Genomic DNA, 15026 nt, shown 5'->3' on the forward strand with positions numbered 1-15026 from the left:
AAAGAGTGAGTGAAAAAGAACTCCGATAGAAAAAACGCTCCTAGTGAGAATTAGATCGGTCACCGTTAGTGATAACAATTAGATGGGAAAGTTGACACATAGGTGTCAAGAATGCGCTGTTATTGTCAACAAAAGTATAAAAATATTAGACTTGGAATAGTAGAAATTAAATTAAAATAAATAAATAATAAGAAATAAATGGTGAGGAAATAAATAAATACATTATAAGTATTTATGAATTAAAAATTAGACGCGAGAATCGAACCCGAGAACTCAAGCTTATGAATCAGACTCGTTACCACTCTGCCTCAGGACGCTCGTATAGAAATACGTATAATTTATATATAAAGTGCTAACAAAACTTTAAGTTCGATTTTCTCGATTATATTTGAGTATTGCACTTTAGTATTTTACAGGTAGTACACTTACATCGTGTACTTCCTCTACACCAAAGATCATCAAAATCCGTTACCCCAAAGCCGTAGGCTCTCCTTGTTAGTGAAATCCGACGAGAGCGCACTACATGACCTCACTCATAGGCCGATTGCCAATGACTGACGCTTCCTGCAGGCGGGAAAAAATTCAGGGCTGTGCATGACTGTCCCCTCCACAACTCCACCGAAGGAGGCCTGTCGCGCATCATTGGTTTACGCGGAAAAAAAGAAGGTCCGATACTTTTTGAACAGACCTTGTAGAAACTCCTTAAATGCAGAACTGGACATTCGCCTGCAATTATCACCAATTGAAGCTAAATTATTTTACCTTCAATTGGTGATAATTGAAGCTAAAATAACTGCGCAAAAAAATGCAACCATAGCTGTCTAATTAATGTTTATATATGATTTTATGTTACATATTAATTTAGGCCTACTCCTAGGTTCTTCCTTTAATACTACTACTAAACACCATTAACTTATATGACTTATAAAGTAGGCCTAAAGGGCTCTGCCATAGAAATTGATTCTAAAAAAGGCTTTGCGAGTCAAAAAGGTTGGAAACCGCTGTTCTAGACAAACGCACAAACAGGAATTAAATTTACATTCACATCTGGGACTTTGCATTAACTGTTAAAATGCCTTAGAAGCTTATCTCCTTTTGAAGTATAAGTAAAAAACTACTCAATAAAATGTATGTTGGGGAAAATTAGCACTTTATTTCTTGGCACCAACAGATATTTATCAACTGTGGCTGAAGGTCAAAATTTGCCTGACTGCAAGTCAAATTTTTAATGAGTATACTCCAACATTTCAACTACGCCATAGAGTCAGATTTGATCACAGATTTTTAACCCACATTACTCAGTGGTTGAAAGTTGAAATCAATGCTTGAAGCCTGCACAGTTGGTTAAAAATATTCAGAATAAATATGCAAGCAGAAGAGGAGGATGTTGAAATGTTATAAAGTCAATTTTTAGAAGAAATTTGTCATCATGAGAGAAGACTGCTCTGTGATTTTCTATTAATGCTTGTTTAAGCTATCTAATATTTGTTTAAGAAGAATTATTAAATTTTCCTATGTGCAGTACAGTACATATAATTAATTTAATGTTTTCAATAAAAAAATTTTTTAATACTGTAGAGCCTCAAAAACTCGGCCTAATGTGGACCGAAGGGTGGCAGAGTTTGTGAAAATGCCGGGTTATCGGGAATGGGGTTAAAAAAGGATAAGTATGCGTGTTTCCTCAGAAAATATTGTACTGTACTTGTATGTATTGTTTGCTTGAGAATACAACAGAGAATAAACTGCCCAAATACCCTTAAACAAAGGAAAAGTACGTCCTTTATGAAGGCATAGAGCCTTTACTACATGAAAATGAAAAGTAATGAATACACTGTGTACAGTAATTTACCTGATGAGACAGACCTCAGAAAAATACTTTGAGGCATAAAGCTGTCTATGATGAAAATTAATTATCTAAGGGTGTTTTTGCCCTGCCAAGGTGTGACCAAGTTATCCGAAGTGCCGGGTTATCGAGTGCCAAGTTTTCGAGGCTCTACTGTATTAAAAAAATTAAATCCACAAAATATGATTATATTTAAAAATACATATATAAGCATAATTTTAAAAATGAGAAGTTTCAAGTGTAATAAATTTTTTAAAAAATCATAAATATATGTTCCAGATTGAAACCTTTAAATTAGTATTAAAAATATGCCATTTTCAAATAGAAGAGTGTAATCAAAGATTTTGTTTTTATTAAATAATCTTACTGTATAATAATCAGAATATAAAAGAATTGCAAGCAGTTCAAGTATTGCTTTATACTTCATATAAATGTTTCATCATACAGTTGAATATTAGGAGCTTTACCAGTTTGAAATAATGATATATTCAGTGAAGATAGATTATTATGCAAGATGTTTAAAATTTTTTTTGTTTTTGAATAAATAAATGTTCTAAAATTTTCATTTTTATAGCATGCTTGTCTTTCATTTGCGTTAATGAAAGTTTATTTTTCTCTTCTGTGGCTTTTTTTTTAACTTTAACCTGCTAAACTAAAGCTGCTGATACTTCTGTAGAACTGTGTGATATTGAACGCTTCTTTAAATGTCTTCTATCTAATTTATTAACTGGTTAATTAGAAATATGAAAAGGAATTTTTTTTTATTAGTTGACCAAGTACAAACTGGCATATTATTATTTTCTTCTTGTTCCTCTCTATCTGCTTGTGGAACATTTGTTTTACAATTTCAAAACCTAATACTAGATGTAAACACTGTCAGATGGCATTAAAATTTTAATGCCTCTGACTGTATACATCTAGTATTATACCTAATTTGGTGTGCACTTTGAAATACTATTTGACAATCTAAAAACAAAGATTAATTACAGATTTTATTGAAGAATATGCTATGAAATGAAATATAAAAATCAGTATGATGCACTAATCGTATTTAATAACTTAACATCTAACATAGTTATAACAAAACACTGTTTAATAAAAATAATAATAGCAGAAATTTGTTTAGAAATTAATTAAATTAACTTGTAAAAGTAATTATGTAATATATACATTGTAATTTACTTATACATCTTTCTGCAATATTCAGCATCACAATCAAATTTGTTATGTATTAGTGTTGGTAAAACATTCATTAAAAGTAACCTTTCCTCAATGGAATGTTGTGTAAATTCCATACTTCTACCTCCTGTTTTGAATAATGAATAAATTTTATTATTAGTTAATTATGATAAAAACATTAACTGGTATTAATGACTGTTGGCATTTTGCATTTCTATAAACTTTTATTAAAAAAATAATAATAATTATTACTAACTCAACTGAAATCTGTTGATTTTATTCATTTATATATCTTAAGTATAGAAAACAGTTCAGTTCTCTATACTCTATATAATACAGTTTAAACTGTATTTATAGATTGCATTTAATCTCTTGTTAGTTGATTCAGTTGTTAGGCCTCTTTCAATCTAAAACTATTGATAACCTTTGTAAGTCAATTTGAAAGCAGTACAGATATATATCTAAGCAATTTTTGCAGATTACATACAGATAATTATGGTAATTTTATTAAAGTCCAAAGAAAAAGTATTTATATAATGCATAGCTTTCCTATTATTGAATAAGTTATATTTATTATTAAGTGACCATCCCACACTAAGTGTATAGAATAAATTTATAATGCTTTGTGTCATACTGTATTCTTTATAATCAAACATTTCTTTACATAAACTGTGCATATCACAAGACCTAATTCTTGGAAGCATGCGTAAATCAACTTAGTTGTAATTTTATACAATGATGTTTGTTTCATCTTAGTATATAAAATGTTCTCTCTTTTATTTTTCTATTTAAAAAAAAAAAATACTAGTAAAAGTATATCCTACAGGAAATTTATTTATAAAGCCTTGATTAATCATTTAACTTATAATAGGTCCTCGTTAATTTTTATATCATTAATTTCAAATTTCAAACCTTATATAAAAGATTCTACTTTTTAATTTATGAATATGTAATGCTTGTGTAATTGATTTTAAAGTAATATTTTCTTTTCCAAATGTTTTCATTACTGTAACAATATCAAAGGTTTATGAATATCAGATGGAAATGTTTTTGATTTCGGTTTCAAAGCATTTTAACTTTGATTCTATTTAAGTTCTGTTTTAATAATTGAATAAATCAAAAATTGATTTTTGATTTATTCAATTATTTTGCCAAGTATTTCCTATTATATTAAATCTGACATTTAAAATCAAACTATACCAAAAATGTGTAACTATTTTAAACTTTAACTGCAGATATCAAAAATCATAAGGCAACTGTCATCATTTTTCTTGTAATTTTATAAAAGAAATTCCAATTCTGGAAAAACTCATAGATAAATATGGTTAAAATCATAACAAAAATGCAATTTCAATTAACAAGTTCTGTTATGTATAGCCTACACAAGTAGTAGACTGTATGTTACTCCATGATATTTACTTAACGACAAACTTCTTGAAACATATCCTCATCACCGAGCATACCCGTATTTCAAAAATGGGTCATTGTACCCAAAAACATTTAGTTAGTACATCTATTTATGATTTTTTTCTCTAATAAAGTAACTGATTGCTTAAAGTTTCTTATTTATCATTGTTTTCAATGCTCAAACGGTATTGTTCTACAATGATTATATATTAAAAATAATATTTGTATGCTCCGACATGTAATTCTTATCAGTAGTTTTTGTACACTTGTCTTTGATTATAGCAACTTTTCAAAATACTCAACTAGTTAATAGTAACAGTGAAATGTTTTGCTCACTATTTAGAGAAGAAAATTACAAACTAATAAATTATTTTTAAACTTCTACTTAACTGCTAGAACTTTATAAATACTTTACTAACCTTGAGTGCGTTAAAATATATAGGATTTATTTCGAACAAGCCCAATCGTAACGGAATGAACATAAGTAATGGATACCATTCTACAATAGAATTCTTTTGCATAGACGAATTATTTAAGTACGTTTTGGTATCGTTAAATGGAACAGAATTAATTTTGTTCTCGTCATTGCTTCCTCCCATGTATCTTGAACGAACGACACCTTTGTTGATGTCTTGTGTAACCGAATTTGAAATCTTTGGATGGGTTTTGCATAGAGTTTCTTCATTATAAATAAAAATAAACAATGATTTAAAGACTGAATACATTAAGAAAAACAATAAATAGTAATTTTATCATCAAGAGATTTACTGTACTTGCTTAAATACAAACCTTCTTACACAATTAACAAAATNTATTGATATTTTATAGAAATTTTCTTTCACATGTAATTATTTTTTTAAATATAATTGTTCTGTTGAATAAATTCTGAAGACGGTTTATGTTCTAGAAAGCATTAAAAATGTATTTATCTTTGTTTTTAGTAACTCAATAAAGCAATTTGAATTAGAAAGAACTTGTGATGATTAACTGATAGATCATGAATTAGCGAGAACAATTACTGAAATATTTAGTTCTTTTTCATAAAGTTTAGAGGACATTACCATGTATTTCATTCCTTTCAGGAATATAGAATCAACATGTAGCTGTTTCTAACTAATTTAACCATTCTTAGAATAATTATAAAAACTATATATATATATCCCTGGTTAACTGACTTTTGGGTCACTCTGTATATATGAAGAATGATCAGAAAATAAGAATTTGTGGCTAGTAAATTCAGGAAAACATTTAATATCAAATTCAAAAATATGCTTAAAGGATATCTAATGCACCATTTTGCAACATAATCCCATACTCTGCATTTGTTCCAATGTATCATAAATTTTGGATCCTGTGATTGGAACCATGCACTTGTACTGTATTTTTTCATCAGTGTGAAACTGGAATCCATCAAGATGTTTCTTTAGAGAAGTGAACTCAGAATGAGGTCTAAACTAAATGCCGAAGCACAGCCTAGACCCAAACCACCCAGGATGTTTTTTTTTTTTCTAGCAGAAACTCTGCTGAAGATGTTCTTATAAAAGAATGAAGACATTTCTGATTAAAAAAATAAGTTGTTTGGTTCTTGAAAATAGCATTTATTTATTTAATAAGGTGCCAATTATGGATGTATTTTCTGTTGGAATAGTGAAATTTTCATAGTTAGTAATTTGCTCTTGTTCTTCAAGAATCAAAGCAGCATAAATAATCCTCTTAATTGATAAAGAAATACATGCAATTGTGATCATTCTGTATAGAAAAATCCTTTCCAATTGGTAAAGTTAGTCTTCCAGAGTAGATACTTTTAAGGAGTCTATGATTTGATCCAAAGAAAAAAAGTGAAAGCATAGAAAGGAAGAAACCAGAAGAGATTCTGCAAAAGGCAACCTCAAGGCAAAAATATATATTATACAGAACTGTTTTTAAAGAAAAAGTTAAGAATTTCAATATTTTAGATGAAAATTTGCTTTTACAGTGTTGACAAAAACTTTACTTATGAAATTTTCATATTGGAATATTTGAAATTAATGAATTTCTCTAAAAAAAATATCTTTTAAGTATATTTAACTTTTTACTTTATTTATAAACAATAAAAAATGTTTTTTAACTTCTTTCTTGATTCGAATGAAATTCCGGACAGTTGAAATTCGGAATAGAAAATTGCATCAAATATTATTGGTATAGAAATCAAGAAAGAAGAGAATTTCTTATACTCTGAATCCCAGTAAAATAATTAATAAAATTTTTATTTTACAGTGAAAACATTATTGTTGGGAGGAAAATATAATACCATAACAGAAGTTGTACGTGATATACGTTTAATTTTTGAAAATTGTTATCGTTCTTATAAGTCTAGTCATATGTTTTTTAAGAGAGCTTTGAAGTTAGAAATGTTGTTAGAACAAAAATTAGCATTATTAACAAGGTAAGTGTTAATTTTAACTCACTTCGTAAGTCATTTATTGAATATCAAAAAGTAACGTTCTTGTTAGAAACAAACGTAAAAATATCTCAAACATGGCTTTATATGAAGATTCAGTTATTTTAAAATTATTTTTTAGCTTCACATATGATTAAGATTTAGTTTAGTTATTCTTTTAATATAAATTATTATTGATTTAATAATTTCCTTAATTTATAATTGAACTTAATGTGTTCAATGTGATATTTATATAATTTTTCTATTTAATAGGATAGAGTATAAACCAAATAATAGTTTTTAAACAATTAAAATATAAAATGTAAATTTTATTTTTATTATTAAAATATTTTAATTTATAAATTTATAGAAAAATTAAAGATAAAACCTCAATAGAATTGACATCAATGCCATTAATTAAAGAATCTGGAGTTCAGAGTAAGAAATCCCTTATAATTTATAAAATTAAATATAAATTTATTGTTATGAATTAAATATTGTATGAGATAGCAGTCAAACTGGGTTTATGAAAATTTAGTTTGATGTAAATTGATAAAATTTAACTGTACACTTATGTAATATTTTTTACTCTTTTCACCCTGTAAGCACTAAGAAGGTCTTTTACCACATTATTACACCGATTGTGGGTTCAACCTGATCCACAGTGGGGCTGCTGGTTGGTAAGGGAAGAGCCTATAACATATCTGGGACAAACCATTCTCTAAAAAAATTTCTAAAATTTTTCAATCAATCCAGATTTGTTTTCAGGTCTGCCAGAGCTAGAAACAAATAGGCTGACTCTTTAACCAATTAGACATTTAGCCGTATTTCTTTGATTATAAGATGTACTATCGGTTTGAAATCAAATTTTAAGATTTTTTTATGGAAGGGAAATTTTAAAATAATTCATGGTTTTCAGTAATTCACATTTGATATATAAATTATTATTTTTTTCAACTAACTTAGCTTGCCTTAATATTTTTAAGCAGCTTGACTTAATGTTGAGAGCCAAAATTGACTTGCAAAAAATTTGTACTGAAAACTCATTTTTTTATTTTCATCATTTTATGGCCATTTTAACATTGCTTTACTAAGTTTTAACTAACTTTACAACATTTTATCTCAATAAATGATACATCATTGTTTTGTTATTCTCGTATTGAATTTCAGAAACTTAAGCTTTTAACTAATATGTTTAATGTATTTAATGTGTTTTATTATCACTTGGAACAACATCATGCTCCTATAAGGTCCAGGCTTCATATTGCCTGAAAACAAAACATGATAACAGAAAGCAATTCTCTTTCAGTTTGATTTCTGTTTCATCTAACCAGGGCTGTGGTTTTATTTTTTGGTCGGAGTCAGCGGATTTTTTGACGACTCCGACTCCCTTTTACTTACCAACTTGTTATGTATATGAAACGGAGCCAGAGTCGGATGGTTAGGAAGAGTTGGAGTCAGTAGATTTTTACACAACTCCACAGCCCTGCATCTAACATAACTTCAAAAATATTTGATTCCATTAACATGTTAAAAAATTCAAAAAATCTGCTTATAGTTTATAAAAGTCAAAACTTTTTGGATTCAATGTTTTTCAAAGTTGCTCTACTGTATTTTCAACAAACTATCTCGTACAACCACCACAATATTACTGGTATACAAAACAAATAAAATATGCAATTACCATCAAACCAGAAAAATTTGATTTAACTAATTGTTAAACAAACGTTTTCATCTGTTTTCAATGAGCATCCTCAGGTTTCGAAGTAATGGAATGTTTGTCCAAAGAATGCAAATTTCAAACTTTTTAAAAAATTGCATATTGTGAAAATACACATATGCTCAATGTCACATTTAACAAGGCTAAATTAGACTTCAAACTGGCTTCCAGTTTTTTAAGAAAAATACTAAATTTATACGAAATATAAAAACGAAAACCAACCAAGATCTATTGCACATCAAAGTGCACCCTCCACACATCTGCTAATGAGTCCATTTCTTTAAAATTAATTGCTGTCCCCCTCCTAAATGCTTTAAATATTTTCAGTTGTTCAAGATATTTCACATTGGCAGGGTCATTGAACATTGTAGTAATCAGGCTTTGCCAAATTTAATTTGGACATCTTGTTAGGTGTATTAAATACTTGGCTTGGATGTCACGCCAACAGATAACTCAATCAAAAACTTCATACTAGGAGGCGTTAAAGAGAATTAAGAGAAATATTTTAATCTTGCAAGCGCTTTCAACGTAAATATGTACGTCATCTTCAGGCAATTCAAAATTGAATAGAGAATTCAAACAGAATTCGAATAGAGAACTTGGACATCATTATCACCAGTGAAAGCAGCCAATGTGATAGTGGATAGACCTTTCTGATTCATATATTTATGCTCCCTGATCCTCATTTTTAGACCACATTTGTTTAACAATTAGTTAAATAGAATTTTTGTTGGTTTGATGGTAATTGCATATTTTGTTTAAACAACCTCATATTGTATCATCAGCATTTGTCCTTGCATATGCTGCTGATACAATATGAGGTTGTTTCTCTCTGATGTAATATTTGGTTTTAATTCTGTTTCATTGCTAAAGCATGTAAAAGAGAATTAAAGAACAAATTGGTATAAAAAAATTTAAGTCCAGTACAGCCTTGGAGGAGATAATGATTTGAAATTCAAGAACACAAGAACAAAATGTCTTTGATATTAGCCAGAGAGAGAAACTTGCCAGCAGGAATTGCTAAAGATCTTAGGAAATTGCTTATAATTGCAATTTCCCAAGATCCAATTTTTAAATTAATGAAACAAAGGTTCTATATTTGATCTATGTGTTTGGTTAATAATTATACCTTATAATCAGTCATCTAATTAACATGCTTAATACACTTTTTGTTGCCTAAGCAGCTAATATGTTAAAGAAATCTGGAATTTTTGAAATCCTGGATTTGAAGAGTTAATTAATATAGATATGAGTAAATTTGAAAATGGCAATCAAAAATAAAATTGAAGCTGAGAGAGAGCAAATTGAAAACAGAAAAAAAAAGTAAATGAGAAAAATTTTAAGGTAATAATGATATTTTATATACTGATCATAAACAGACTTCAGTAGAGACTTCACATGATCCTAAGTTTAATAAAGATTTTAAGATTAAATTTATTGTAATACTTATTCTCACACAAGATTTAGCCAAGACAAGGTAATAAATTAAATGTTTTTAACATTTCATAGTGAATAGTAATTTCATTTACAAACTGATTTGTATAAAAGATTGATTTATATTATTCATATAATATTGATTCTTATGTATAACAATGACTATAAGTAAAGTGAAAGCTTTATCATAATAATTTTGTGAATGTTTTCATTTCTAATTTTGACATCTGATTTGAGGATTTAGGATTTTAGGAAGATTAAGAATAACCTAAATAAATTTTTATTAATAATTCAAAATTAGTAATCAACAGTTACTTATTAGTAATTATAGTTTAACACTTATATTTTTAAACTACTGTATTACTGATTCAATAATAATTCTGTAACTTTGATTAATACAAATTATAACTTAATTTGATATGGTCAGGGAACTGATATTTGAAAACAGAATGATGACATTTTTTAATACTAAATTTTATAATAAGAAGGAAAAGAGAAATTAAATTAATTAATTCTGAGAAATGAAATTAAAAATACAAAAATAATAGATTTTGAGATATAAATATATAAACCAAAACAGGAAAATGACAAAATTAACTAGGAACATTTGTATCTATACAATTATAACTTATTTTTGTTGCATTGACTTTAATTAACTAAAATTTTGTATTGAACTATGTATATTTTAACTCTTCAAAGAACGGATGATTTTTCAATTAATAAAATATTTTATTATTTCATAAATCTTAAGTATCAAATGATAGTGGAGCTTTAAAGTAAAAAACTAGTAAAGTTTAAAGTTATTAGAACTATTTTAAAGTGGTAAATACAAATTAAATCATACAGGGAATCCTCGTTAGTTTGAACTTCAAGGGATGAAATAATCATGACATTGAATTAGCTGAGATTTACATATTTCTGTACAGTATGCTAAATGTCATATAATTGATGTAATTTATCAAGGAAATGGAGTACAGCTACATATACAGAATGCGATTTTTGTAAGTTAATAATAATAATAATATTTCAGAAAACACTCACTAAATATACAGGTACAGATCTCACACAAAGACCACGAATACCAAAAATCAACACGTCAAAGGTAGTAGGAAAAACACTAAATTATGTAAACACTCACTTACTACCAAAATACATCCATTTAATTTCTACACTCTCAGACATTCATACATTAGTTTATGCTGGGGCAGTCACAGTAGTGACACACCATGGTCTGAAAATATCAATACATTTGCAGACAGATACACACAAAACACAATTCTATCACAAGCCTGCCTGGCAGAGAAGAATAGAAATACAAATAAATGACATTAGACAGCAATTAGGCAGGCTGACACAATACACTAAAAACAACATAACACCCAAATTAAAGAAACAACTCAAAAACATTTTCAAGAAAATCAAAACACACACAAAACACGAACATCACAACACACACATTACAGAATACATCAATACACTAAAACAAAAACTCGCAGCCAAAGCACATAGACTCAAATGATACAAAACATGTACACTACGAAAACAACAAAATAAGTTATTTACAAACAACGAAAAACTCTTTTACAGACAAATTAGTACCAAAACAAACACTGATACACAGCACAGTGGCACACCAACAGAAGAAGAACTAACAACTTATTGGTCTTCTCTTTGGTCCANTAATTTTAAAAATGAGAAGTTTCAAGTGTAATAAATTTTTTAAAAAATCATAAATATATGTTCCAGATTGAAACCTTTAAATTAGTATTAAAAATATGCCATTTTCAAATAGAAGAGTGTAATCAAAGATTTTGTTTTTATTAAATAATCTTACTGTATAATAATCAGAATATAAAAGAATTGCAAGCAGTTCAAGTATTGCTTTATACTTCATATAAATGTTTCATCATACAGTTGAATATTAGGAGCTTTACCAGTTTGAAATAATGATATATTCAGTGAAGATAGATTATTATGCAAGATGTTTAAAATTTTTTTTGTTTTTGAATAAATAAATGTTCTAAAATTTTCATTTTTATAGCATGCTTGTCTTTCATTTGTGTTAATGAAAGTTTATTTTTCTCTTCTGTGGCTTTTTTTTTAACTTTAACCTGCTAAACTAAAGCTGCTGATACTTCTGTAGAACTGTGTGATATTGAACGCTTCTTTAAATGTCTTCTATCTAATTTATTAACTGATTAATTAGAAATATGAAAAGGAATTTTTTTTTATTAGTTGACCAAGTACAAACTGGCATATTATTATTTTCTTCTTGTTCCTCTCTATCTGCTTGTGGAACATTTGTTTTACAATTTCAAAACCTAATACTAGATGTAAACACTGTCAGATGGCATTAAAATTTTAATGCCTCTGACTGTATACATCTAGTATTATACCTAATTTGGTGTGCACTTTGAAATACTATTTGACAATCTAAAAACAAAGATTAATTACAGATTTTATTGAAGAATATGCTATGAAATGAAATATAAAAATCAGTATGATGCACTAATCGTATTTAATAACTTAACATCTAACATAGTTATAACAAAACACTGTTTAATAAAAATAATAATAGCAGAAATTTGTTTAGAAATTAATTAAATTAACTTGTAAAAGTAATTATGTAATATATACATTGTAATTTACTTATACATCTTTCTGCAATATTCAGCATCACAATCAAATTTGTTATGTATTAGTGTTGGTAAAACATTCATTAAAAGTAACCTTTCCTCAATGGAATGTTGTGTAAATTCCATACTTCTACCTCCTGTTTTGAATAATGAATAAATTTTATTATTAGTTAATTATGATAAAAACATTAACTGGTATTAATGACTGTTGGCATTTTGCATTTCTATAAACTTTTATTAAAAAAATAATAATAATTATTACTAACTCAACTGAAATCTGTTGATTTTATTCATTTATATATCTTAAGTATAGAAAACAGTTCAGTTCTCTATACTCTATATAATACAGTTTAAACTGTATTTATAGATTGCATTTAATCTCTTGTTAGTTGATTCAGTTGTTAGGCCTCTTTCAATCTAAAACTATTGATAACCTTTGTAAGTCAATTTGAAAGCAGTACAGATATATATCTAAGCAATTTTTGCAGATTACATACAGATAATTATGGTAATTTTATTAAAGTCCAAAGAAAAAGTATTTATATAATGCATAGCTTTCCTATTATTGAATAAGTTATATTTATTATTAAGTGACCATCCCACACTAAGTGTATAGAATAAATTTATAATGCTTTGTGTCATACTGTATTCTTTATAATCAAACATTTCTTTACATAAACTGTGCATATCACAAGACCTAATTCTTGGAAGCATGCGTAAATCAACTTAGTTGTAATTTTATACAATGATGTTTGTTTCATCTTAGTATATAAAATGTTCTCTCTTTTATTTTTCTATTTAAAAAAAAAAAATACTAGTAAAAGTATATCCTACAGGAAATTTATTTATAAAGCCTTGATTAATCATTTAACTTATAATAGGTCCTCGTTAATTTTTATATCATTAATTTCAAATTTCAAACCTTATATAAAAGATTCTACTTTTTAATTTATGAATATGTAATGCTTGTGTAATTGATTTTAAAGTAATATTTTCTTTTCCAAATGTTTTCATTACTGTAACAATATCAAAGGTTTATGAATATCAGATGGAAATGTTTTTGATTTCGGTTTCAAAGCATTTTAACTTTGATTCTATTTAAGTTCTGTTTTAATAATTGAATAAATCAAAAATTGATTTTTGATTTATTCAATTATTTCTCATTTATTCATTTTGTTTCTCAAAAATAGAATTTTTAAATGCAGATTATAATCATAAATAATTTTATATTATTTTTTATTACATATATTTAATATAGATATTAAAATAGGTTCTTCAGTATCTATTAATAGCATTTATTATATTAATTTATATGATTGAATACTCTTAATTGACTGAAAACCAGTAAAAAGTTTGTTTTCACTTTAGGGCCCTGTTTTATGTTTTCTATAAAAGCTGAACAAATATTTTATTAATTAATATTTAATTAAAATAAACTTGTTAATTCTAAAGCCAAAACTATGTTCTAAATACTAAAATTAACACTTTCCTCTCAATTCCAGCATTCACTAATTTAAAACAAATATTTTCTGCTACATTCAATGGCCTGCATCAGGTTAAGCAGATTCTATATTGAAAGTCTATGGCAAGATTTGAAGTTTGGAAAAATTCCATTTATCTTTGATGTAATTGTCTTTGAATTAAAAATATACTATATTTATGTAAGGATTAAAATAGTTTTAACGTATTAAATGAATAATTACAAATAAAAATATAAGTAAAAATTAAAAATAAACTTATTTGGCAAAATATAAATTTATATTATTGTGTTTATTATTGGTCGCCACTATTTTTTAAAAGGGGCTATCTAATATAGAGTGCCATGCCTTGAATATGGATTTAGATTCTTTATTGTTAATGCAGCTTCCTTTAAGTGTTGCCTCAAATATTTCAAATGCTTCCATGATTCTTAGTTTATGGTTATTGAATGCACATTTTAAAAGCATTTCAAAAGCCAATAAGTTTATTTATAATTTTTATTTTTTTGCTTATATTTTTATTTGTAATTACTCATTTAATTTGTTAAAACTATTTTATCCTTACGTAAATATAGTATATTTTAATTCAAAGACAACTACGTCAAAGAAAAACGACGTTATTCCAAACTTTGAACCTGTTCAGCCTGACGTGGACCACCGAACATAGCCAAAAAAGTTTATTTTTAATCAGTGAATGCTGGAAATCGAGAGGATATTATTAATTTTAGTATTTAATTAAAATATTTGAGAAAATTATATTTTATAGATCATTTATTTTGCTTTTTTGTATAATTAATGTATACAGAATAATTTTTTGAATTCATAAATATATATAATTTAATCCATACTTTGATATTGTTTATAAATTTTATTATTGGCTTTATTAAATTATTTTTCCAAGTTTTTATAT

At 26.8% G+C, this 15026-nt stretch overlaps 1 protein-coding gene across 1 annotated transcript in view; it reads left to right on the forward strand.

The window, feature by feature from the left end:
* Nucleotides 1-15026, forward strand: part of LOC111631628 (uncharacterized protein KIAA2026-like) — a 61644-nt gene that overhangs the window by 9496 nt on the left and 37122 nt on the right. The window contains exons 2-3 of the mRNA XM_023375914.1: nt 6686-6854; nt 7219-7286. Of these exons, the coding sequence (XP_023231682.1) occupies nt 6686-6854; nt 7219-7286 (237 nt within the window). The remainder of the gene's footprint in view (nt 1-6685; nt 6855-7218; nt 7287-15026) is intronic.

The sequence above is a fragment of the Centruroides sculpturatus genome, unplaced genomic scaffold, assembly GCF_000671375.1.
Source record: "Centruroides sculpturatus isolate CEXI.00-Female unplaced genomic scaffold, Cexi_2.0 scaffold719, whole genome shotgun sequence".
Taxonomy (NCBI): Eukaryota; Metazoa; Arthropoda; class Arachnida; order Scorpiones; family Buthidae; genus Centruroides; species Centruroides sculpturatus.